The sequence below is a fragment of the Delphinapterus leucas genome, chromosome X (assembly GCF_059928025.1).
Source record: "Delphinapterus leucas isolate spDelLeu-1000000601 "Yukka" chromosome X, BTC_Dleu_Yukka2, whole genome shotgun sequence".
Taxonomy (NCBI): Eukaryota; Metazoa; Chordata; class Mammalia; order Artiodactyla; family Monodontidae; genus Delphinapterus; species Delphinapterus leucas.
In genome coordinates, this window is record NC_143150.1 from 16715553 (window position 1) to 16742597 (window position 27045).

The following is a 27045-nucleotide window of genomic DNA, read 5'->3' on the forward strand; positions in this document are numbered from 1 at the left end:
TGCTTAATTAATCTTTTCTCTTGGAGGCAATTACATTTGGGGGCAGGTCATCCTCTACTTAGTGATAGAAGTACTAGTGCTCATGATTAATTCGGTCGACGGATGTTTGAGTGCCAACGATGTGTCAGGCACTGGGGATACGACAGTGAACAGAACAGACAAAAATGAGCCTCCTGTGACACTCATGTTCTGGGTGGTGGTGATGGCGGTGATGGTGGGTGGATGACAGTAATTAAGGTGTGTTGAGCATGTACTCTGTGCCAGGCACTGCTTAGCGGGCTTTACACCTGTTTCCTTTCTGGAGCAAGGGAGCCCTCCTCTGAGGCGGTTTTCTTGTCACCCCTGAGGAACGCAGAGGTTAAACAGATAGCCCAAAGGTCACTCCCATCCTTGTTTGCAAAGTCAGAGGTGAAATGTAAATCCCAGTAATTTTATTTTCTATCAAGTTTATTACTAGAATTAACAAATAAATTCTAAGGAGAGGTAAATAGATGGTGTGTCAAATTTGAAAAATAAAGCATATTCAAGAGGTTTTTTTGTTTGTTTTTGCAGTTGTGGAAAGATATGGATTATAGTAGTAAAATAAGCCTGTATTAATCACTACATTATATGGCCCTTATTTTATTTTCTTTGCTGTCATTTAGGTCACACCGTTAATTAATTCGTTGATGACTTATCTTGCGAACTCCCTAAATGCTGGGACTCTGTCTTGGGACAAGTGGAAGAGGAGTTGAATTTCTTGGCCAGCATGGGTTTCAGTTACTGCTTAGCTAGTTAGGAGCTGCATTGATTTGGGCAGGGTATTTACCTTTGCTGCCAGGTTGGAAGAGTTATTCCTACCGAATAGAAAAGAAGTCCGGCATGGAATAGGGCGTTTGCCCCATGACTAGAATGGATCTCTCTTCACAGTGCTAACTGGATAGTGAGAGTACTCCAATATGGGGAAAGGACATTGAATGTGGAGGGCGCCAAAGTCAGCCTTGCTCCGTGGGGGGAATCTATCGCCTAGGGCGGAAAGTTCCCTGGGATTTGGAATCAGCCACAGGCTATAAACAGATTTGAAGTCCGGTGTGTCTTACAGTGCAAAGCAGATCTGGGGGCCGGTCTTATCTTCCCGTGTGAGAGGACTGTGGGCAGTGGACTGGACTCTAATCCTCCTTACTGTGATTTTCGGTCCAGGAGGAAAGGTTTGGCATAACTGGGAATGAGAAGGATGTCTTCAGTCCTGTCCTGCTTTGGTCAAAGACTGTTATGCGGTGAAACTTTTTTTTATGTCTTTACATTACACATAATTAATTGATTAACTGAGGAAAGAGCGTGGACCTGAGAATCAGAGGCTGCGTTTTAACACCAATTAATTGTACAGCCTTAAGTTTTTCTTAATCCATAATACGAAGGGATCACCTGGCGATCTCTAAAGTCTGTTCAGAGTGGAGCGTGCTATAACTTTAGGATTGAACACTAATTATAGTTTATTGTATGTAAAAAAGGCTTGCATTTAAGCAGTGCAGTCATTTAATATCAGTTTCAAAGCTAAGGCCAATAGGACAATTTAAAAAAAAATAAAACCAGTGACTGTTAACTGTAGTGAATTTGTAATTAAGTGTGTAAACTGGGAAGAAATTCACATATGAGTTGTATTTTGCTAGAATTTATAAGGTTAAAGCAGGAATTCTGAGCTGTCTGCCCTGGTAGGTTTTACCAAATGAAGTGGTTTTTTGGTGAGGAAGGATTTAAAATTCCTGGAGATCACGCCTCATTTTCCACATTAAAAATTAGATTCAGAGAGGGCTTCCCTGGTGGCGCAGTGGTTGACAGTCCGCCTGCCGATGCAGGGGACACGGGTTCGTGCCCCGGTCCGGGAAGATCCCACGTGCCGCGGAGCGGCTGGGCCCCTGAGCCACGGCCGCTGAGCCTGCGCGTCCGGAGCCTGTGCTCCGCAATGGGAGAGGCCACAACAGTGAGAGGCCCGCGTACAGCAAAAAAAAAAAAAAAGCCGTCTCTGGCAAACTGCCATCCTGAGCAAACGCCCGGCACACGGACTCCCGCGCAGTAGGCGCCTGGGGCTAAGCACAGAGGTCAGGAAGCGGCCGTGGGGCTTCGGGGCCTCGTGAGACTGGCCTGTGCCTGCCCTTCCCTGCCTGCGTCTCCCCGACCCCGCCGCCAAATGGACTCGGAAACACTGCGACTTGTCTCCGGGAGTTGCTTGAGGGTTAAAGGACGTGGATGCCTCTCAGGCCCTGAGCCCAGTGGTTGGCACAGACGAGCGCTCAGCACCCACGGAATCAATGCAACCAGAGCACGGACGCCACCCTCCCCAGCAAACCTCAATTTAACAGATGCCCGCCAAGAAAATGACGTCTTCTCAGTGTCCCCCGAGTTATCCCCTCGGTGCCAGACTCTGGGGCAGGTTTCTAGGGCACAAAGGTGAGCAAGTTAAACACGGCCCCTGCCCTCCGACGGGGACAGATATATGATTCCTCCACTTGGCTTCAAATACGCGCGCGTTTGTCAAGTAAAATCAGGGTCACCCTCAGATGGGGCCGATGCACCGTAGAGGAAATCTGGAAAGTCATCTGCTGCAGGAGCAGCTGGGGAAATGCAGGGTCGGGAAGCGCCCCCATGGGCCTTCTCTGCGAGGGTGCTGTGGGGGGACAAGGGGACTGAGAGGTACCTGGTGGGAGCGCTGGCTGCCCTGGGCATTCCCCCTCCGCGGGGTCCCCCTCCTCCGGAAAACGGGCACCGCCCTGGTCCGAGGCCTGAGCGTGGTCACCGCAGCCTGGGCACGCGCCGCACGAGATGATGCACGAGGCTGACGCCGCTGCCTCGCGGATGCCCTCTGGCCACAGCGACCTCTCGGGGCCTGAGCCTCCTGCTGTCTGTCCTCAGCCTCGGTGCCCCCAAGGGACCCAGCTTCCACCCTAGTAGGTGACACGGGCCCCATGCTCCAGTGTGTGGGTTCATCACATGCAAGGCCCACCCCTGTGGCCGTCCAGCCAATGAGGGTGCAGCTGGCGGGCTCCTGTGGCAGCTCTCTGGAGCTATCCAGATGCGGGAGCAGCCTGTGCAAAGCTTCTGAGGCCAGAGTGTGCCTGATGTATTCAAGGAAGAGCCAAGTGCTTGGAGCAGTGTAGGTGAGAGATAGAATAGTAGGAGATGTGATCAGAAAGAGAATAAGGATTCAGGCTTCTACTGTACATGAGATCTGAAGTCCCTGGAGGGTTTGGATCCTTAGAGAGGATTCTGTCTTATGTTTTGGAAGGACGCCTGTGGCTGCTTGACTGTGAACATGTTATAATGGGCTGAAGAGTGAAGCAGGAAGGCCAAGTAGAAAGGTACTGCTTCATGCCTGGGCACTGTGGCGGAAACTGTGCGCCCTTCATGCCCTGCAGAGGGAGACGGCAGAAGAGCTGCAAAGAGGATCATCTGATGGAGGAGATGGAAAGGGAGACGCCTGAGAACCAGGGGAGAGCAGTGTTCGGACAACGAGGGGAGGTCTATAGGGCGTGGGGGGCATGGTGTTGAGTGCAGGGGGCTAGAAATGTCTACTGGGCTTAGGTGATCACCAGTGGCTGTGGGATGGATTTGGGCAGCAACAAGTCACAAGGGGAGAATAGAGAGTGTGGTCTGTCCTTTCAGCAAGTGTCAGCATGAAAAAAAATGAGAGAGATGGGGAAGAATAAAGGCAAGGTTTTTCCTTAACGTACTCGTCATGGTTGAGCCTTTAGAGCGTGTGCTCTGTGCTGGTACTGTGCTGAGCGCTTGACGTGCGGCAACTGATTTCATCCGCCAAGTTTTTCATGGTAGGTGTTATCTATAAAAGATGAGGGTCCTGAGGCTAAAGGAAGTGGAACAACTTGCCTGACGGTGCCAGCCAGGGGGAAATGGGATGTGGGCCTGAGCAGTCTGGCTCCATCATTGGTGCCCATGAACACAGGGTCACGCTCAGCGGCCAGAGCCTGGAGACACCCATCCTTCTACTCCTTCCCCCTTCGTTCCAGAAACACTCCCCAAGAGAGTGGTGAAGACCCCGGGAGAGGGGTTGGTTGACAGATCAGGAGGAGGTCTGGGGTGTGTGCTAGCATCTTTCCCTGGCTTTCTGATCCTTGTAAGCTGTGAGTCGGTGTATTTGCTTCTTGCTCCAACTTTAGGGGCAGTGGTTTTCCTAAATTTAACATCTGATGTATCTGAAAAGAGTTGTTGATTTTCAATTTGTTCATCTTTTTTCTTGTTATGAGGATGAGAGTCATGACTTCCAAGCTCCTTACTTGCTGGGCAGGAAACCTGGTTTTATTTTTATGTCGGAGAATGTTCTGGTTTTTAGGATATATGTGCTAAAAAAAATTTAGGAATGAGGTGTCATGAGATTAGAAAATGTCTTTGAAAAGCTTCAGCATGTTGGGGAGGAAGAGATTTTCCTCTACCCTTCTAGCTTTTTCTGGCTGGTCTAAGAATTAAACTTTTTAAAATTTTAATTTTATTGGAGTATAGTTGATTTACAATGTTGTGTTAGTTTCAGAAGTAATAAGACTTAAATTGACATGAGACTGATTAACAGGAGAAAATCACAGAAAAGTTTAATAATGTGTATACATGGGAGAGACCCCAGGAGAACTGAGTAACTCCCCTAAATGGACAAAACCTTCATCTTAAATACCAACTTCAGCTAAAGATAGGAAAGGATGTTGGGGGTAGGGGTTTGGAATGTAAAAGGGGAGGAAGGCATTTCACATGAAGATGGAAAAGCAAATATTTGGTAAACAAATGTTTGCTGGGCCCTGCAGAGACAATGGGACCCAGGGTGGACTCTGATCTCTAAGAGTTGCCCCCCCGCAGACCTAGCCCATATTCTTACAGATGTATCTGGTGATAGTTCTATTCTGAGAACAAGCCCTGTATCTAAATTCTTTAGGTGGTTAGGGGGAAAGTCAAAGTTTCTTCTTGAGTCTTTTGGACCTAAGAGACATTTTGGAGTGGCAAATTTTGCTCTCCTATGTGCACAGTGTTCATGGCAAGAATGTTAATGATAGTTGTGTTTAGATGGTGAATATTTGGGTGTTCATGGTGCTATTCTTTCAATTTCTCTGTATATTTAAAATTTTGTATATCATTTTGAATTTAAAAATCAAAAGGAAAATAGGAATCTAATCATGTGAAGGAGCATGGAAGTGACTATTTCCCTAAGGGAAATTGTTAGCCTGGTGAGGTTTGACTTCCTTAACTGACAAGGTGAAAGAAACCAGAGGCACACAACATGGGGATTCTAACTCTGCCAGAAATGATCTGGGCCCCCAAGTTGTTATGATCTAACGGCTGGGAGGAACAGGAAGTGGACTTAATATTGGGTGGAATTATAGATTACTTTCAAATACCCTGGTTTGTGTAGGGGCCTCAAGTTTTGCACTTGGTTTTCTTGGACCCCATCTAGAATGACCCCAGGCATCTGACAGAAGCAAATAAAAATCCTCTCTGGAGTAAGCTGCTAGCATTCTAGGTCTCAAGTTATTCTTACCAATATATTTGAAACACAGTGGACAGCAGGAGTGCAAAAACACGTAGGCACAGATAGAAACAAGTCTCTGTGAATGCAAACCAGCAGAAACGGAGTCACTCTACCCAGTTTGACAGGCACTTGCCAGTAGGTTTTGTTTTAGTCTGTTCAGGCTGCTCTAACAGAATATCATAAACTGGGTGTCTTATAAACAACAGAAATTTATTTTTCATAGTTCTGGAGGTTGGGAAGCCCAAGATCAAGATGCTGACAGATTCGGTGTCTGGTGAATGCTCACTTCCTGGTTCTGACACAGAGGTTTTCTTGCAGTGTCCTCACATGGCAGAAGAGAACTCTGGTCTTTTCAGCTCCTTATATGGGCACTAATCCCATTCGTGAGGGCTCTACCCTCATGACCCAATCACATCCCAAAGGCCTCACCTCTAAATACCATCACACTGGGGGTTAGGATTTCAACATCTGAATTGGGAAGAGGGGGAACACAAACATTCAGTCCATAAGTTTGTTTTGTTAACTCTGTGAAGGTCTCTTTGCCACTAATATTTTATTTTCTCATTATCATATTCTACTTCACAGGAAATAGTTTGCATAGTCAAAGAAGGAATTACTTTGGTGATTAAAGGCTGTTTAAAAATGCAGATTTTAAGTAGGTAAACATCAGGTAGATCTGGGTGGGCCATATTCCAAGTCTGGCAAAATCCACTATTAGACAAATTGTAAAAGAGGCAGAGAAGAAAAAGACATTAGGTAATAAACTTCTAATTGCATATTAATTACATGTTGATCATGTAATATTTACTATGCCTGGAAAGCATCTCCAAACGACTTATTCTGTAATGACTGAATAATAGTGATGTGGTTAGTGCTTTCATTTGCAAGAGTGTATCTCCAATACTGAATAAGATAAGCCTGTTCTAAAATTTTAAGGTATAAGTAATATTTTTAAAATATTATACTTGATTATACTTACCAAAGGAACATTAATTTTTTTATAATTCTTTTTTGAATTTTATTTTTTTATACAGCAGGTTCTCATTAGTCATCCATGTTATACATATTAGCGTATAAATGTCAATCCCAATCTCCCAATTCGTCCCACCACCGCCACCATCCGCCGCCGCCGCTTTCCCCCCTCGGTGTCCATACGTTTGAGGAATGTTGTTTTTTTCCCTTTGTATTAAGTATGGATTTAGTCTTTTACCTAAAAAGGAATTAATGTGATCAAAGTGATTAACTCCCGGGACTTCCCTGGAGGTCCAGTGGTTAAGACTCCGCACTTCCACTGCAGGGGGCGCAGGTCCTATCCGGGGTTGGGGAACTGCAATCCCTCATGCCACGCTGCAAAAAAAAAAAAAAAGGAAAAAAGAAAGAAAGATTAATTCCAGCCATCACTGTTGATTCATACCTAGTATCCAATCAGTCTCTGAAACTTTTGCTTCTGTCCTCTTCATTGCACGGTTGCCGGAGTCAATGCGTTCAGGTGAATTTGGGGGAAGACCAGTAGGAGGCTCCACAAGAGCTACAGGAGGTCCTTTCCTCAGGCTGCCCTGGTGTTCCAGAACCTCTGGGTCTGCATAATGGCTCATGGCTGGTAATTGTGTGTAAGGATGATTCCAGGGCAAGGTACACTTATGTCCTTGTACAGTTGACTTATAATTTGCACCTGACTATGCTCAGCTGGCAGAAAAACACGGACACAGTGGGATAATACTTCCACATATTTGGGGGGGGGAAGTCAACCCATAACCCCCTGTTTTAATTTATATTGGGCTGTATTAACTATTTTATGTGGGATTGAAGGTCCAAGGGCTTCCATTTTGTAAAACCAATTGTGCCAAAGACTTTATCTTTCATTGAATCAGAGCATAGTTTTGGGCAATTTGACTATGGGGGAATTTATGCAGGGCAACAGTTCTGATGGTTAGGGTGAGGCATATTTTTGTCCTTTATTTTGTGTTTGATAACTCTCTCCTAAAAGTATAATTGGTACCTTTTTAAGATTTAGTGAAAATCTCCAGGTATAACTGTATTCGTGTCCTAAGTCTGATGCTGATTAAGGCTATGAAGCTTTGCCAATTGGTACATATTGAGATGCTAAAGTTAATTCAGAACCTCTCTTGTAGAAGTACAAAAGCCAGTTAGCATAATTTAATCTTTTGTTGCATAAATTCTTTTAGTAAATTTTGGATTTCCAATTGGGTAAAACTATGAACCTCTGTTTTAGTTTTTTGTCCCCCTCACCATCCAGTGTTTTGCTTTTTGAGTAGTTACTGGATACTTCCAGTGTCCTCTCTGTTCTGCTTAACCCCGAATTTGGTTTAGATATCAAGACAGGTTACGCCTTACATGCATTAAAGCACTAGTAACAGGATCACTACTCACATATTGAGGCTTTCTTGGGAGACCAGGGCAGCCTCCCCAAGTAGGTCTGAAAATGGCTTGAGTGAACAGGGAAAGGAAATTGACTTTGGGGCTTTATTATGCTTAGGAGATGGAGCTGGGGTGAGGGATTTTGCTTCCACTGGGTGGGGCTGGCATGGTTTGAACTTCTGGCTTGCATCAAAGGAGGGAATATATGTACCACATCTTCTTTAAAATGATGTGGTCCATATATATATAATGGAATGTTACTCAGCCATTAAAAAGAGTGAAATAATGCCATCTGCAGCACAGGAAACTCTGCTCAATATTATGTTTCTAAGTGGGAAAAGAATTTGAAAAAGAATAGATACAGGTAAAGAAAAAGTTGTAATAAGAGGGAGAAATTGGGAAATGCTAATGCCTAATTCACTAAACTAAGCAGATGGGGTTTGGGTCAATTACTAAAGAACTGCTGTGGGCACGGTGTTCCCCCCACCATACACACACACACCCCATCGCCACCTGCTCCGGGGAAGCTCTCCCCAGTCCAGGACTCTCGGCTCTCTGCACAGACACAGAGCACTTACGCTGCTGGGTCTGGCCTGCTTTTCCAATGGGGGACTGTGTAGGGAAGCTGGGGACACAGAGTGCCCCCTCCTCCTGGGGTGTTGGCCTGCTAAAGGGACCTCAGGTGGGTCTCCGTTAACCAATGTTTCTGATGTTAGGGTGGACACAGGCTGCTTTCCAAGGGGATCGAACTGAATAACAGCAGACTTTGAGGGGCCACCTCCCCACCATACATCTCCAAAGAAGTTTGTCATTTCCCTTTCTCTGCACTGTGAGTCTTGCCTCTGAAATCCCTGGCTCCCACTCCAGTTTCCTGCTTTTCCCAGATCGGCAAACTCCCTTTTGCTGATCTGACCCCTACCCTCTTCTTTGTATTCACCCCACCCAAGCAGAGCATCTCTTTTAGGAGCTGGGTTGCTCTGTCCCCCTGAACTAAGTATTCACAGCATTTGAGTACGGCTTGCATTTCCCCAGGGCACTTGCCCCTGCTCTCTGGGGTGTTCAGATGTGATTGGAGAGCATAGCTGTCCTCAGCCCCCACTGGTGGCTCCTCCCCGCACACAGAGTTCTGCCTCTTGTCCGAGGGAGGGTGTTCCTGCACCTGTAGCCTGTCCTTGGTGCTTTCTATTGTTCTCATATGGGGTTTGGAATTTTTTTTTTATGTTAAAACCATATCGTGCCTAGCCTCTCCTCTGTCCTCTAGTTTCTGGGATGGCCTGACCTTTCCCGAGTAATTGGCTTTGCATTCACTAAAAGTGAAAAAGACGATTTGTGGATATGCCCCTGCATTGCTGCAATGGTCCCTGTTTGCCTCCACTGTGCTTTGCTGGCTCCAAGGCAGGTTGCTCCCTGGTCTCTGAGGAGGTCTAAACTCTGCGACTGACCCCTGCCTTGCACTTGGATATTTGCACATTCCTTGATAAAACGTGCCAATGAACCCCCTATCACAGCCCTGTTGCGGTAGCTTCCCCTTTGGTACCCTAGTTGCTGGGTTAACCTCATTTTTACCTTTCAGTTGCTTTTTACAGTCACTACAGTGAATAATACTATTCTGAATGGGGCACCTAAGATGGGCTGCCAGTGTATTGCCTTCTGCAGTCTCCTCCATTTCACATGATCTGCCCTGAGCCACAGCTCCCTGCTCACCAAGGGTGGCAGACAGTGCTGGGGTGATCTCCATGATCCCCAACTCTCGGTATCCATGCTTTTGTGTAACCTCCTCCCCTTGACTATGAGTGGGACATTCTAACCAGCAGAATGTAGCAAAGGTCATAGGATGAACATGATGACAGTGTATAAGATTGTAACCTTCATCTTGTGTGAAGACTCACTCCCTTTAGGCTTTGAAGAAGCAAGCTTCCGTGTTGTGAGCTGCCCTTAGGAGAAGGTCACATGACAGGTAGCTCAAGGTGGGCTCTGGCTGACTGCCGGCAAGAAAGGTCCTCAGTCCAAAGACCACAAGGAACCGGATGCTGCCAACAACGATGTGAGTGAGGAAACAGATCTTTTGCTAGTAGAGCCTCAGAAGAGACCACAGCCTCAGCTGACACATGGCCTGAAGACTTTACTGCAGAGGACTCAGCTAAGCCAGGCTCAAACCACAGAATCTGTGAGATGTTTAATGTGTGCTGTTTTAATCTGCTAATTTTGTCTTAAAATTATTCCCCCACCATTAGATAACTAATATGCTGATGATGTATAAATTCTGCTAGTAATGCTTGGCCTTGGACCCCCATGCCTATTTTTCTTTCCCAAATGGACTGATATCTCCTCTGTAGTAGCCTTAGCTGTTGTTATGGTCTAAATGTTTGTGTCCCTCCAAAATTCATATGTTGAAATCCTAGCCCCCCAAAATGATGGTATTGGGAGGTGGAGTCTTTGGGAGGTGCTTAATTCATGAGGCTGTAGCCCTCACGAATAATATTAGTGCTTTATTTTAAAAAAAAAAAGAGCCAGGGAATTCCCTGGTGGCCCAGTGGTTAGGACTTGACGTTTTCACTGCCGTGGCCCGGGTTCAATCCCTGGTCGGGGAACTAAGATTGCATAGGCCACTCGGAGTTGGAAAAAAGAAAAAAAAAGGAAAATAGAAAAGTGAGAGAGAGAGAGAGAGAGAGAGAGAAAGAAATCCATCTGTTACCCCTTCCACCATGTCGCCATGTGATGGCACAGAGAGAAGACACCAGCTATGAGCCAGGAAAAGGACTCCCACCCAACCGAGCTGGCACCCTGATCTCAGGTTTCCAGCCTCCAGAACTGTGAGAAATCAATTTCTGTTGTTTATAAGATTCCCAGTCTGTGGTATTTTGTTACAGCAGCCTGACCACACTAAGACAGTTAACTTTGCATATAATACTCTGCTCCTAGTTTCAGCTAGGAGTAGGCTGACCGACTGCTGCTCTCTGCAGGTATTTAAACTGTTACTGACAATTTTTGCCCTACCTCCATGTCTGATTTCTCACTGCACAAGGTGTCTGCTTTATCCATCATGGTCTTGTTGTGACCTTGGGATAATGTGCTACTGTCTTTGGGCACCACTGTGCTCAGTGCTCTGAGAGGATGCCCCAGGTCATTTTCCTCATGCTACACAGATAGCTCTATCCACTCTTGTCCTGACCACTGCTTTATTAAGACCTAATCTTTTCTCAGACGTTGACCTTTTAAGAATAGCTTTATTGAGTGGATGGACCTAGAGTCTCTCATACAGAATGAAGTAAGTCAGAAAGAGAAAAACAAATACAGTATGCTAACGTATATATAAGGAATCTAAGAAAAAAGCTACTGATGAACCTAGATGCAGGGCAGGAATAAAGAGGGAGACATAGAGAATGGACTTGATGACATGGGGTGGGAGGGCGAAGCTGGGGTAAAGTGAGAGTAGCATGGACATATATACACTACCGAATGTAAAATAGTTGGCTGGTGGGAAGCAGCCGCGTAGCACAGGAAGATCAGCTCGGTGCTTTGTGATGACCTAGAGGGGTGGGATAGGGAGGGTGGGAGGGAGGCTCAAGAGGGAGGGGATATGGGAGCCTGTGTATGCATGTGGCTGATTCGCCTTGTTGTGCAACAGAAACTAACATAGTATTGTGAAGCAATTATACTCCAATAAAGATCTATTTTAAAAATAGCTTTATTGAGGTATAATTTATGTACAATAAACAGCGCCTATTTAAAGTCAACTTTGACATATGTATACACAATGAATCAAGATAGACGTTCCCGTTACCACCAAACGTTTCCTCTTGCTCCTTTGTAGTCCATCCTTCCTTCCATTTCCATCCTCAGGCAACCACTTATTTACATTCTGTCACCACAGAATAGTCTGAGATTTTTCTAGAGTTTTAAATAAATTGAATTGTAGAGTATGTACTTCTTTTTACCAGTGTTCTTCCATTCCACCTAATGATTTTGAGGTTCATACAGTTTGTTGCATTTATCAATCGTTCTTTCCCTAATATTGCTGAATAGTATTCCATTGTATGGATATATGACAATTTATTAATCCATTCACCTGGTCATGGACATTTGTGTGGTTTCCAATTTTTGCCTATTACAAAGAAAGCTGCCTTGAACATCCACGTACAAGTCTTTGTGTGTACGTGTGTCATCTTCTCTCTTTGGTAAATATCTAAGAGTGGAATTACTGGGTAACATGGGACGTGTACGTTTAACTTTTCAAGCAACTGACAAACTGGTCTCCAACTGCTTCACATCCTCCCCAACACTTGGTATGGTGAGTTTTAAATTTTTTTAGCTTTTTTATTTTTATTTTTTCAAATTTATTTATTTATTTATTTTTGGTCACGTTGGGTCTTCGTTGCTGTGCGTGGGCTCTGGGCGGCCGGGCTTCAGTAGTTGTGGCACATGGGCTCAGTTGCTCCGGGGCCTGTGTGATCTTCCCCCACCAGGGCTCGAACCCGTGTCCTCTGCATTGGCAGGCGGATTCTTAACCACTGCGCCACCAGGGAAGTCCTTGGCTTTTTTATTAGTGTTTAGTGATTGGTATCTCATTGTGGTTTGATTTTTCATTTCCCTAATGACTAATAATGGTTGAGCAGATTTTCATGTCATCTATATAATTTCTTTGGTCAAGTGTCTATTCAAACTGGTTGCCCTTTTTATTAGATTGTTTGTCTTCTTCTTATTGTATTGTAATAGTTCTTTTTGCCGCACTGCACAGCTCGTGGGATCTTAGTTCCCCCGCCAGGGATCAGTCCTGTGCCCCCTGCAGTTGAAGCATGGAGCCTTAACCACTGGACTGCCAGGGAAGTCTCTGTAATAGTTTTTTAAAGATATATTCTAGATATAAGTCTTTCATCCAACATGTGTTTTGCAAATACTTTTACCCAATCTGCGGCTTGTCTTTTTATTTTCTTAAGTGTCCTTTAAAGAGCAAAATATTTTAATTTTGATGAGGTCTACTTTATCAATTTTTCTTTTATATTTTGTGGGGTTTGGGGGGGTCTCATTTAAGAAATCTTTTCCTAAAACCTAGGTCATTAAGATTTTACCCAGTGTTTACTTCTAAAAGGTTATGGTTTTGTCTTTTACCTGTATGCCTATGATTTTGAGTTAATTTTTGTATTTGATGTAAGGTAAGGGTCAAGTTTTGTTTTAAAAAATATGCTTATCCAATGTTTTCAATACTATTTGTTGAAAATATTATCTCTTCTCCGTTGTATTGCCTTGACACCTTTGTCAAAAGTCAGTTGTCCATATAGTTGTGAGTATATTCTGAACCCTCTGTTCTGTTCCACTGATCTCTAAATCTATCTTTATGCCAAGATCACACTGCCTGGATCATTGTTGCTCTATACTAAGTCTTGAAACTAGGTAGTGTAAAGTTCTGCACCTTTGGTCTTTTTCAAAATTGTTTGGGCTGTCCTAAGCCTTTTGCAATTACAAACAAAAGAAGAGCAAAGAGCATTGCACTCACCATTCAAATCTACAAAGATTAACCCGCTGCAGCTGCTGACCGACAGTGCACTTGGTGCTTCAGACGAAGAGATTAAAGGGATAACTGGGTGAAGCACCCTGTGCTTCAGACAGAGGAAATTAAAGATGATAACGGGGTGCTCTGTTCTTTGGGCAAACAGGCCTTTAGATAGTTAAGATGCATTTCAGGAAGAATTTTAATGGACCTGCTTCTTGCACCTTCCCATACGTAGAAAAGCACTATATTCATTGAGTTGAGATATCTGTTTTTGGTGACTAGCAGTAATGTTTTGCCAAAGTGTATGCTGACTGCTTGTATTCCCTCGCACACACAAAAATCACATATAAACTAGCCTCTATCCCCACTGTTTCTTTGGAGCAGTTCCTCAGAGCTATCTGAGAGGCTGTCTCCTGGGCTATGCTCTTCAGTAAGACCCTGAACAAAACTTAACTCATAATTCTTACATTGTGCATTTTTCTTTTAGTCCACACATTTCTATAGAAATGTTGGACTCACCTTGTCAATTAAAAAAAAAAAGGTACTGCTATGGCTTTTTTACTTTACTTCCTCACTTCCTCCCCCTCTCTGTTCTATAAAAGAAACTGGCATCCAGACCCCGATAAGATGGTTCTTGGGGACACTAGTCTGCCATCTTCTTGGTCTGCCAGCTTTCCGAATAAAGTCGCTATTCCTTGCCTCAAAAAAAAAAATAGGTCCTGCTGTGACTTTATTGGGAATGCATTGAATATATAGATAAGTTTGGTAGTGTTGACATCTAACAATATTGCATTTTCAAATTTGTGAGCATGGTACATCTTTCCATTTATTTATATATGTGTTCTTTAATTTCTTTTGTAATTTTCAGTATACAGGTCTTGCATATCTTTTGTTAAATTTACTCCAACTACTTAATACTTTTTTCATGCTACTGTTAAGTATTTCATTTTTTTTATGTTATTGTACACGGTCCTTTATGTTTTGTTTTCTTTTTCTTTCTCTTTATTTTTTCTTCCAGTTTTATTGAGACATAATTGACATAACAGCGTTGTATAAGTCTAAGGTGTACAGCATAATGATTTGCTTTACACACATCATGAAGTGATGATCACAATAAGTTTAGTGAACATCCATCATCTCATATAGACACAAAATTAAATAAATAGAAAAAAGTTTTTCTTGTGATGAGAACTCAGGATTTACCCTCTTAACAACTTTCATATATAACATACAACAGTGTGAATTCTATTTATTATGTTGTACATTATATCCCTAGTACTTATTTATCTTATAACTGCAAGTCTGTACGTTTTGACTGCCCTCATCCAGTTCCCTCTCCTCCCACCCCTACCTCTGGTGGGTACATGGTCCTGTTTAAAAATAATTCAATTGCTGGAAATCCATTGCTAGTATATGTAAGTGCAGTTGGTATTTTTATTGACCATGTGTCTTTCAATGTTGCTAAAATCGTTTATTAATTCTATAAGCTTTCTAAAAATAATTCCTTAGGATTCTTTTTTTTTTTTCCTTTTTTGCGGTACGCGGGCCTCTCACTGTTGTGGCCTCTCCCGTTGCAGAGCACAGGCTCCGGACGCGCAGGCTCAGCGGCCATGGCTCACGGGCCTAGCCGCTCCGCAGCATGTGGGATCTTCCCAGACCGGGGCACGAACCCGCGTCCCCTGCATTGGCAGGCGGACTCTCAACCACTGTGCCACCAGGGAAGCCCTCCTTAGGATTTTTTACATAGATAATGAAATACTCAGCAAATAAAATTTTATGTCTTCTTTTCCTATATGTATTCCCTGAAAAAACTTTATTGTATTGTTGCATGTTTACTTTTTTAAGTAAATGCAGAAACTTTTTCCAGGGTGGCTGTTTAACAAGTTACACTCCCATTAGCAACATATGAGAGATCCACTTTCTATGCATCCTCCCCCAGTATTTGATGTTTTCACTAGTTTTAACTTTAGCCATCATAATAGGGTAAATTCATCTTTTTGTATAGATTTCCAATTGTCTCAGCACCATTTGTTGAAAAGACCATCATTTCCCCATTGAATTGTCTTGGTACCCTTGTCAATATCAATTGATCATTCTAATATACAAAATATATAAAGAACTCTTATAACTTAACAAAAAAAGACAACTCAATTTTAAAATCAGTAAAGGACATGAATAGACATTTCTACAAAGATACACAAATGGCCAATAAGCAAATGAAGAAATGTTCAACATCATTAGCCCTAGGGAAATGCAAATAAAAATTACAATACTTCACACCCACTAGGATAGCCATATTTTTTTAAAAAGGAAAATAACAAGTGTTGGAGAGGATATGGAAAAATTTGAATCATCTACACTACTGCTGAGAATGTAAAATGGTGCAACCTATGTAAAACAGCTTGGTGGTTCTAAGGTAAGCATAGAATTACCATGTGATCCAGCAGTTCCAATCCTAGGTATGGATGCCCCAAATTGAAATCGGGTGTTTAAATAAAACTTGCACATGAACGTTCATAGTAGCAATAGTCACAATTGCCAAAAGCTGGAAACAATACAAATGTCCATCAACATATGAGTGGATAAACAAAATGTGGTATAGCCGTACAATGGAATATTATTCAGCCATAAAAAGGAACACAGTACTAATACCTGCAACAGTCTGAGTGAACCTCCAAAGCATTATGCTAAATTAAACAAGCCAGACACAAATACTCACATATCGTATAATACCATTCTTATAAGATATCCAGAATAGGCATATACATAGAGACAGAAAGCCTATTTGTTGTTGCCAAGAGCTGGGGTAGGGAGGGAATGGGGAGTGGCTGCTTAATGGGCATGGCATTTCGTTTTGGGGTGATGAATTGTTCTGGAACTAGATAGTGGTGATGGTTGCACAACATTGTGAATGTACTTCATAGCACTGAATTGTATACTTTAACATGATAAATCTTATGTTATATGTATTTTACCACAATAAAAGAACAATTGATCATAAATGTAAGGATTTGTTCATAGTTTCTCAATCTGTTCCATTGATCTACACACCTACTTTGCACCAATACCACACTGTCTTAACTTGTGGCTTTATAAGTTTTGAAATAGGTAAGTGATTCAACTTTTTCAAAATGTTTTGGCTATTTAAGGTAATATACATTCCACATACATTTTAGCATCAGCTTTTCAATATCTATAGAAAAGTTAGCTGAGATTTTGATAGATACTGTGTTCAGTCTACAGATAACTTTGGGGAAGATTGCTATCTTGACGATATTCAGTCTTCTAATTCACAAAATGTCTTATTTATTTAGAGCTTTTATTTTCATTAAAAAAATTTTTTTAAGTATAGTTGATTTACAATGTTGTGCTAATTTCTGCTGTACAACAAAGTGACTCAGTTATACATATACATAATCTTTTTCATATTCTTTTTTTCATATTCTTTTTCATTATGGTTTATCACAGGATATTGAATACAGTTCCCTGTGTTATACAGTAGGACCTTGTTGTTTATCGTCTTATACATACTAGTTTTGCATCTGCTAATCCCAAACTCCTGATCCTTCCCTCCCCTACCTCCCCCTCCCCCTTGGCAACCACAAGTCTGTTCTCTATGTCTGTGAGTCTGTTTCTGTTTCATAGATATGTTCATTTGTGTCGTATTTTAGATTCCACATATAAGTGATATCATATGGTATTTGGCTTTCACTTGCTGACTTACTTCACTTAGCAGGATAACTTCTAGGTCCATCCGTGTTGCTGCAAATGGCATTATTTCATTCTTTTAATGGCTGAGTAATATTCCATTGCGCATGCATATATATATATATATATATATATATATATATACCAACTTTGCATTCCTGGTATAAATGCCACTTGGTCATGGTATGTATGTCTAGGGTGTTTGGACCAGGCCTTTCCTGGTCTCCCTACTTCCCATTCACAGAGGATGTGATCCATGAAGCAGAAAAAAAGAGAATCATAGTGAGGAGGGTGCAGATCCCCCAGCTTCTTCTAGGGCTGTATCTCTGATCAAAAAGCCACACCTTCCATGCCAGTCTCCCATCCTCCCAAGGACCCCACAGAGGAGCCCCTCATCCGCCTGAAGCACACGCAGGGCATAGACCCCAGCCCATTTCCCTATGGCCACCAAATTGGCGCCCTCACCAATGATGGGAGGAGCCAGAATGTCCCCGCCCACCTCCTCTTAGCGGCCACAGGAGCCCACCCGCTGCACCCTCATTGGCTGGACGGCCACGGAGGTGGACCCTGCACATTGCGCACCCAGGGACTGGAGCATGGGGCCCATGTCACCTCCTAGGGTGGCAGTAGGGTCCCTTGGGGACACCGAGGCTGAGGACAGACAGCAGGAGGCTCAGGCCCTGAGAGGTCGCTGTGACCAGGGGGCATCCGCGAGGCAGCGGCGTCAGCCTCGTGCATCATCTCGTGTGGCACGTGCCCAGGCTGCAGTGACCATGCTCAGGCCTCTGACCAGGGTGGTGCCCGTCTTCTGGAGGAGGGGGACCCCGCGGAGGGCACGTGCCCCGGGCAGCCAGGGCTCCCACCAGGTACCTCTCAGTCCCCTTTTCCCCCCACAGCACCCCTGGTCTGGGCGGCAGAGGCGGCTCCGTCTTGTGTGCAGGGGTTTTGGGGCGTCCCTAGTCCTCGAGAGCTGGGCCGACACCACCCAAGCCCCAACTCTCCATCGGTCTCAAGTGCGGAAGACGGGGGCAGAGAAGGCCCACGGGGGCGCTTCCCAGCCCTGCATTTCCCCAGCTGCTCCTGCAGCAGATGCCTTTCCAGATTTCCCCTACGGTGCATCGGCCCAATTTGAGGGTGACCCTGATTTTACTTGACAAACGCGCGCGTATTTGAAGCCAAGTGGAGGAATCATGTACCTGTCCCTGGTCGGAGGGCAGGGGCCGTGTTTAACTTGCTCACCTTTGTGCCCTAAAAACCTGCCCGGGAGTCTGGTACCTAGGGGATGACTCGGGGGACACTGAGAAGGCATCATTTTGTTGTCAGGGATCCTTTAAACTGAGAAGGTTTGCTGGGTAGCGTGGTGTCCCTGCTCTGGTTGCATTGATTCTCATGTGTGCTGAGCGCTCGTCTGTGCCCGGGCAGGAGTGGGAGGTGAGCACCTGACTTCACCCCAGACGCCAGGCAGGCTGGCCTCAGCACCAGGACAACTCCCATGCTCCTGGGTTCTAGGTTGTAAAAATAGAACTACCGTGTGATCTAGCAGTCCCACTTCTGGGTATATAGTTAAAGGATATGAAAACAGAATATCGAAAAAATATCTGCACTCCCATATTTATTGAAGCATTATTCATAATAACCAAGATATGGAAAGAATCTAAGAATCCATTAATGGATGAAAGGACAAAGGAGATGTGATATGTGTGTGTATATACACACACACACACACACACACGTAAACACACACATAGAGAAATTTTTTTCTTTTTTTTTTTTTTGCCACATAGAATGTGGGATCTTAACTCCCCAACCAGGGATGGAACCCGCGCCCCCTGCAGTGGAATAGCGGAGTCTTGACCACTGGACCACCAGGGAAGTCCCATAGAGGAATTTTAAAAATTTTTTATAGTTGATTTACAATACTGTGTTAGTTTTGGGTGTACAGCAAAGTGATTCATATATATTATATATATTCTTATAAGAATTATATATATAATTATATATATATATTCTTTTCTTTGATTCTTTTCCATTATAGGTTGTTATAAGATATTTAATGCAGTTGCTTGTGCTATAAGGAAATCGTTGTTGTTTATCTATTTTATTTATGGTATGTGTACAACAGAGGAACATTATTCAGCCATGAGAAAGAAGGAAATCTTTCCATTTGTGACAATATGGTTGGGACTTGAGGGCATTATGCTAAGTAAGATAGGAAAAACAGAGAAAGAGATACTATCTGACATCACATTATGTAGAATGTAAAAAAGCCAAAGTCATAAAAACAAAGAGTAGAACCATGGTTAACAGGGGCTGGGAGGTGGGGAAATTGGGGAAAGGTTATTTAAGGATACAAACTTGCAAACAGGAGATGAGTTCTGGGGATGTAATGCACAGCATAGTGATTATAGTCAACAATACTGTATCATAAACTTTAAAGCTGCTAAGAGACTAGATCTTAATGATTCATACTACAAAAAAGAAATGATAATTATGTGATGTGATGGAGGTGTGAGCTAACACTACTGGTGGTAATCAAACTGCAAAATATAAATGTATCAAACCAACACGTGTACAACTTAAAGGTAGACAATTTATATGTCAATTACATCTCAATAAAAAATTACTCCCCATAGTTTAAAACTACAAATGGCCAATGGACATATGACAAATTTTAATCTTGATATGTATTGAAAGGCATGCAAAATAAAATAAACAATTTGGCTTATCCAATTGAGAGATTCAAAACCTGTCTTGAGACTTCACTACAGGCAAAGGTGAGGAGCAGAAAGAAAGGAACCACGACTTTATCCCAGGACAACTGGAGAGTGGATTTAATTCTAGTCGTGAACTGGGGATGATGGGAAAGGAAGAGTTTGAGGGAAATGATGAGTTAAATGAAAGATTACACTGATCTTGAGGAGAGAGAAATGCACCCAGCCTGAGGCAGGAAAGGCAGTAACAGATTTTGAAACGTGTTGTGACCCACAATTGCCACCCTCGTCTGACAACAGTGTCACTCCTGAGGGGCATGAGCACAGTAACATGGCACCGCTGCTCTGGAGGGTGTCAAACCCCTAAGGCGTGCCTACCCTGTGGCCCACGTGCAGGAGTGTATGGTAAGAGATCGACCATGACTGCACCACAACATTTATCCACAAGGACACCTGTCACCGCGTCATCAGTAAAACCCAATAAAAACCACAAAAGCAAACCAAAGCCAACAACAACCTCAAACTCAACCCCCCAAACAAACAACAACAAAGGAAAACAAGCAAGAGGCAGTGCGAAATACATGAGACCTTCATACCAGAGGTACTCTGTGGCTTTGGAAGCAGAAGCGTACTTAATCACACAGGAAGGTGAGCAGGAAGTATTTATGTCATAACGTGACAAAAGTCATATGTTCCTAATTTTACGTATATAAAGGACATGCACACAAAGTGAAAATTCATCCGAAACTGGGCAGTTTCCCTCGGGGTGGGCTGGGCTGGGACTCTGTATGCCGTTTCTCTCTCTCGTGTTCTGACTGTATTGGGTTCTGACTGGCCCTCCTGGAACTGCCCTCTCAGCTGCTCTTTCGCCCTCCCCTGACTCAGTTGCTTGGATCCCAGTCAGTCTGCAGAGGTGGGAGGTTCGCAAGAAGACAGGTGGCCCCACCTCAGCGTGGCCCCAGCTGCTCCAATGGGGAGCTCCACGTTGCTAAGGTTCCCAGCTCCGCCCACAAGCCCTGGGTTTCTTATCTGTCCCCTGGCCCCTACCCAGAAAGACCAGGGTCGCCTTCGGACTGTGTCCTTGCACCACCCCTCCAGCCTAATTCCCTGCCCCTGCAAGAGGCACTGGGGCCTCAGGAAAGCAGCTTCTGCTTGGGCTTCTAGTTCAGACTGGGCTCCGAGACTCAGTTTCTCCAAAAAATGGGGATAACGGTGGTGCTGGTTTGCAAACTGGTCCTGTACACAGAAGGCAAGGAGAGACCTAGAAAGAAGCAGACCACTCCAGATTGGGAAGGGGGCACGGTTACTAAGCAAATGAACTTACAGATGAGGCTTGTCTTGAGTGCACAAGACAAGCAGATCTCCCCACCCACCTGCCAGAATCTTAAAAGTTTGTACAGAGGCCTTAATGGAATTCAGTCACGTATTCAGTCCAGATAGTCCCAGAGACGCCTTACTCTCTCAAGGCCGCGTCCTCAAAAGGGCTCTGGCTGTGGGAACAGTGGGCAGAACGTGCATCCCAAGGAGCGGGGAAGGGTGAGGAGCCTCCGACGGCCTGAGGCCAGCTCGAGGTTCAACCTCAGTGACATCCTAGTGGTGAGCTCCTCCAGAAGGTGGCCATGGGGATAATGAGGTAAAGGCATGGTGCCTGGAGCTCGGCAGGCTCTCATCACCTGCCAGTTCGTTTCCTTTCCTCATGGTGACAGAGCTGCTCTGGCTAAGACCTGGGGCCATTTGTTGAAGAGACATCCTCATACCGAAGGCCCACAGCACCCTGAAGGCTCCTTTCTGAAAATGCACGAGTGCCCGTGGCTGGCCTGGGGCTCCGCTGTGGTCAGTGGAAGAGCTGGGCTCAGCGCGCAGGTCTCTGGTCTCCTAGGCGCCCCTCTTAACCAGAGTGTGATGTGCCAGCCTGCCTGCCTCCCTCGTGGGGGAATACGGTCCTCCCTCATCACAGTCCCTTGGCCCCTGGGTGCTGGATCCTCTCTCCCATCTGGCTGTGCCAGGCTACCTGGTCCCTGAAGTGGGTGCAGAACCATCAGGGACTGAACAGGACCATCTGGACCAAGGGACGGGAAGCTCGGGGCTCTGGCCGGGACTGGAGTCTACCCCTCCCTCCTAGGGTGGCGGATGCTGGAAGAGGCCCTCTTGTCAAGTTACACTGACCCCTGCGGAGCTCTTGGCGACAGGTGTCTTACCCCAGGCTGCGCTCCTCGCGTGACCACACCCCGAGACCTCAGGACACCCCTCTCCTGGATCCTATGGGCCTGCATTCCTCCGAGGGGGGTGCTGCCCTCCCCTGCAGGTGCCCCTCCCCCAGCCTTCTGTCCTCGGCCCACCCTCCCCCTGCAGCAGCCTCAGAGCCCCCGCCCTGGCTTCTCTGCCGGGACAGCTTGCGTCTAAGGTGGGAGTAAGGGAGGCAGGTTTCCAGTCCCAGAGGTTGATTTCCAAAACTCAGGCACCACCTGGCCAGCTGGGAGGTGATGGAGACCCTGCCACCTGCGGCTGCGGAAGGGCCTTCGGGGACACAAAATGATCTGCACACAGTCCATTCCACCTCACCTACCGCAGCCCACCCTCGGGGTTCAGCTGAATTACGCGCCTTCTAACACCAGCCTCTAAGATGAAGAAAAGGCCTAGGCGTTAGCTGATTCAAATAAAGTTTGTGAATGGGACAAAGTGCCACCTCTTGGGCCAGGCCTGTGCTGCTGCCTTCCCCTCACGGGAGCAGTGGTCCGGGTCAGCTCGGGTCTCGCCACATCTTCTGACCGGGCACCAGCCCCGCCCTCAGCCCCGCCCCCTTAGAGCCCTCGGGGTGCTCCCCTCCCCCAGCTCCCGGCCACCAGAGTGGGGGGAGCTCGCCGCCCCTCTCTCCTCCGAGGCGGCAGAAACAGGAGGCCTCCAGGTTTTATTAGATTGAACTCAAAGGACTTTCTTCTTAACTGAGACAGACAACAAGATTTGACAACACCCGAGACAAGAACATTTCTCTGACCAGACGCTGCTGCCCGGTGCAGAGTACATTCACACACAGGAAAGTGGAAGTTGTCTTATTCAAGTCGGTGTCTGATTTTGTAAAAGCTCCACTGCCTGAGAAACAGACGGCAAATAAATAAAGTGCTCTGAAAGCCCGTCAAGCAGCAAGGGCCCAGTGGGGGAGACGAGGAAGAGGTGGGAAAGCAGAAGCAGCTAAGGACCCAGGGCCAGAACCGTAAGAACAGCCGCGGCAGGAGCGCATGCTAAGGACGCGTCCCCAGCGCCTCCCACGGCCAGCCCCTCAGAGCGCAGACAGCCCCCGCCAGGGCCACCGCCGTGCCCCTCCCACGATGGGTGGGAGGGGGGTCTCTAAGCCCGGGCCCCTGGGCCTCCAGCGCGCTTTCTCCCTGTTGGGAAGCAGCCCCAGGCAGCTCTAGCTGAGCCCCGAGCCCAGGGAGGACAGGGCACCCTGAACAACTCACTCTGCTCAACAGCTCCGCGCCCGCTGCAACGCACAGCCACTTGTGTGTGTGCACAAGCACTCACACACACGCTCACACCCGCACGTTCACTCACACACACACGCTCACACCCGCACACACTCATACATGCGCACTCACGCACGGGCACCCACGCGGTCAGTGAAGAGCCTCCCCTGTGCCATTCTCAGGCCCTCTCAGGCTGGCCCAGCAAGAGGCTGGAGCTGGGGATCGAGCCACCCGGAGGGTGAGAGCTGGGCTTGAAAGGGGCACAACTGCGAATCAGCCCCAAAGAGGCCCCTCGTCCTCTGCTCTCCTCCCATGCAGCCCCGTGGCACAGTCTCTCAGAGGCTGTCCCCAGAGCTCCGGGGATGCAGTCCGCAGGCTGGCAGGCTCCCAGAAGTGGCCCTGGGTGGGCACAGTTGGGCTGGAGGAGGGCCACCAGGACCAGGGCTCCCGGGTGACTTGGCACAAGGAAGGAAGCCATCAGGCCCCATCAGTGGGCATCTGTGGGGGGCACGTGGTGGCCGCGGTGCAGCCTCCGGCCCCGGGGTGAGGCAGGCAGAGATCCTCACCTGGGACCCGGGCTCCAGCTGGGCAGCTGAGGAGGGCACATGGTGTGAGGCTCGGCCGCTCTGTCCTGGGGGCAACCAGGCTGCTGGGGTGCTCAGCCCCAGGAACTCTGAGTGCATCGACCATGAGCAACCACCGCCCGAGCAGACGTGGGAGCGGTGTGGGGTGAGGGCCAGGGTCTCTCCTGCCTCCCCTCTGCACCGCTCCTGGGGCGTCAGTCAGCAGCGCAGCCAAGGCCTCCAGGACCAATGCAGGCCCATCCAGAGGAGACTCTCCCGTGAGATGCTGGGCTCAGGGGCCAGCCTGGGGACAGAGACATGGGGTCAGGCGTGGGTCTCAGCCCCATCCGACCGACCACTGTCCCTTCCCCTCCTGGTGACACGGTCCCCAGGAGCCACCCACCCTCCCGTCCTGCCACCCAAACTGAGAGGGTTGTGCCACTCAACACTGAGGAGCCCTTGGTCCAGCCTTGGGTGGGATTTGCGGCAGGGTGGGGAGGTCCGGCTCTGTGGGTGAGGACCTTGCTCCCCGGGGGTGCTGGGACTCATCTCTTCCGTGCCCATCTCAGCTCAGACTGTCCCCCGGTCTTCCCTGTGACTTCCCATACACTCCACTTTTCCTACCATGGGCCCCTCTGTCTCTAGGTCCCCTGGGAGCCTCTGCTCCCTTCCCCCATCCCACTGCGCTAGGTCTTTCAGAAGAAGGTGGGAGAGTGCAGGCCCAGAGGCAGATTCGGCTCCACCACTTCTTACCTGTGTGATAAGGGCAAAGCGCTCCCCTCCCAGAGCCCCAGTAGGTGGGGAGGACAGAGCTCCCGCAGAGTGTCGCTAGGTCTGTCCTTCCTTCCCCATGCCAGAACCGGACCACTGGGCCACCCCCTCCCTCGGGGTCTCTGCCTGGTCCCTTCCTGTCCTCATGGGTCAGGCCCTTCTCTAGGCTGCTCCCCAGGCAGCTCTAGGGTCAGGGTCAGGGTTAGGGTTAGGCACTCTCTTGACAAGACCAGAGAAGGGGCAGGTCACTTCCTATAACACCAGTTCCTGAGACAAAGAAAGAGATGGGGACTTGAGAGCTGCCTCCCCACCCAGAGAGGTCCCTGTCTCGCCAAGTGTCAACTCCTCTACAAGCCCCTTCTCCATCTCCCCTCCACCCCAGCCTGAGAGCTGCCCTCCGCTCAAGGAGATCCCCACTTTCCCAAATCCTCTGGGACACGGGGGCTGCTGGAGGCCGTCCAGGGCTGTGGCACCGGGAGGGCGCGGGGAGGAGCTGGAGGGAGCGTGGCTGAGATGGCGGGAGGGCCGGGGAGGAATGCACCTTTCCTGCTCTTCCGTGGCCGCAGATGCGGAGCTTTGGAGGATGCCCCAAGAGAGCGGAGAGGGGAGCAACAGGGCCAGCAGCAGCAGGCAGAGAGCAGTCCCCCGGCCGCAGAGACCAGGCAGGGGGCCGGTTTGCAAAGCGCTGAGAAACAGACAGACCTGGGCTTTGGCCAAGAACACAGCCACCCTTCCAGGCTGCCCCCAGCGTGTAGAGGACAAGGGTAGCAGCATCTTTTCTCCTCTAGGGCCTTCCCTGGGCCTCCCCTGGGCCTCCCCTGGGCCTCCCTGAGCCTATTTCCCTCCACTCCCCCGTGTTCAGGTGACACCACTGGGGCCGTGGCCGGGAGGTGATGGGCTGACCCTCCAAGATGCCAAGGCCGCCGCCTCTCACCCCCATCTTGGAAATATGACAAGGGACTCCGCAGGGCATGCGCCCGCCCTGCCTTGCCTGCTCGCGGCTCGGCAGCTTTCCGGGCTGGCTTTCTCGGGCCCCTTCCACGTCTCCCCGAAACCACCGAGGGGCCTGGACATCTACATGTCATGGCAACCGCCTCCCTCCAGCCCGAAGTCCAACCTCTGGCCTCCTACCTCTTTGGTCAGGGCTAGTCATTCACGTTCCTGCTGCAGAATTTCTTCCTTCTGCTCCCCACTTCGCCCAAGGTGAGGCAACAGGTCGGCCGCACTCAAGTAATTTTCTCGAGTTCGATGGAAAGGGCCCGTTTCGCGAGTTTCTGTGCAGTTCGTCACCGGCCGCGACGTGGGTGACCAGAGCCGGGGCTTGGGGCTCGGTGGCCGTGACCTCCGCCGAGGTCTAGGATCCGGGAGCCCGGGCCGCCCCTTCTCCTTCCCCCGCCGCGTCCCGGCGGCCCTGGGCCCCGCGGAGCTTCATGCCGGCGCCCCTGCCGTCGCGGCCGCGCGGTGGTTGCGGGCGCTCACTCGATCCGCACCTGCAGGCGGACGTTGAGCATCACCGAGGCCACGATGTAGAAGTAGGGGAAGTTCACGCGCAGCCGCCAGGCCAGGTCGAAGAAGGTGATCAGCGTGCGCGTGAGCCCCTTGCAGAAGGCGCCGTACGAGCCGCGGGCCGCAGCCGAGCGAGACAGCCGCACAGCCAGGCCCGACATGGCAGCCGCCGCCGCCGCCGCAGACAGGGCCGCCGACGCTGCCATGGGCCCAGCCCGGCGCACACCCCGCCGACCGATCGCACCGCAGGCGGGCGGGCAGGTGGAGCCGAGGCCTTGAGCCGACGGCCAGCAGCCCTCGCGTACCGCCCGGCTCTCGGTCTCGCCTACCCGGCTGGGCTCCAGCTGCAGTGGTTGCCACAGCCAAGTCTCCGCCTCAGCCGCCCAGGGACAGCTCCACCCCCTCGCCTGCTCCCGGAGTTGCGGCCGCTAGCATAGCTCCGCCCCTAGCGTGGTCACGCCCCTTGCCGGGCGCCACCCCCAGACCCGCCCCCTGGAAGCCCCGCCTCCTCCCGGGCTGCCAAGAAGAGAGCTCAGCGGGCCTTGAGTGCTTTGGAAGGCAGTGCTGTCCTGGGATTCTTTTGCAGAATGTGCTAGAGCAGGGGCAGTGGAGGCCCGGAGGGTCTGGACCGCTGGGCTTATTCTGCACAGAAGGTCCACCCTGAACGCTCTGCCCGTTTACACCATCCCCTCTCCCTCCCTGTCTCCACAGAAAACTGGGCCAGCCAACCCACTGTACTTTTTCTTAAAAGTATTCATTTATTTGGTTGTGCCGGGTCTTAGTTGCAGCAGGCGGGCTCCTTAGTTGTGGCATGCAAATTCTTAGTTGCGGCATGAATGTGGGATCTAGTTCCCCGACCAGGGATGGAACCTGGACCCCCTGCACTGGGAGTGCGGAGTCTTATCCACTGTGCCACCAGGGAAGTCCCACTCTGTACTTTTCTTTAATT

General features: G+C 48.1%; 1 protein-coding gene across 1 annotated transcript; it reads right to left on the minus strand.

Moving 5' to 3' along the window:
- Positions 1-4972: 4972 nt before the first annotated feature.
- Positions 4973-26463, minus strand: LOC111164553 (small integral membrane protein 10-like protein 2A). Its single transcript, XM_089904068.1, has 2 exons — positions 25722-26463; positions 4973-6850 (listed from the first exon to the last, which is right to left on the minus strand). Exon 1 carries the CDS (start codon positions 26300-26302, stop codon positions 26066-26068), a length of 237 nt encoding a protein of 78 aa, XP_089760194.1. The 5' UTR covers positions 26303-26463; the 3' UTR covers positions 4973-6850; positions 25722-26065.
- Between the last annotated feature and the right edge of the window lie 582 nt (positions 26464-27045).

What these genes read in the sequence shown, in the direction of transcription:
- LOC111164553 (XM_089904068.1), bottom strand. Translation starts at nt 26,302, where the DNA reads ATGGCAGCGTCGGCGGCCCTGTCTGCGGCGGCGGCGGCGGCTGCCATG.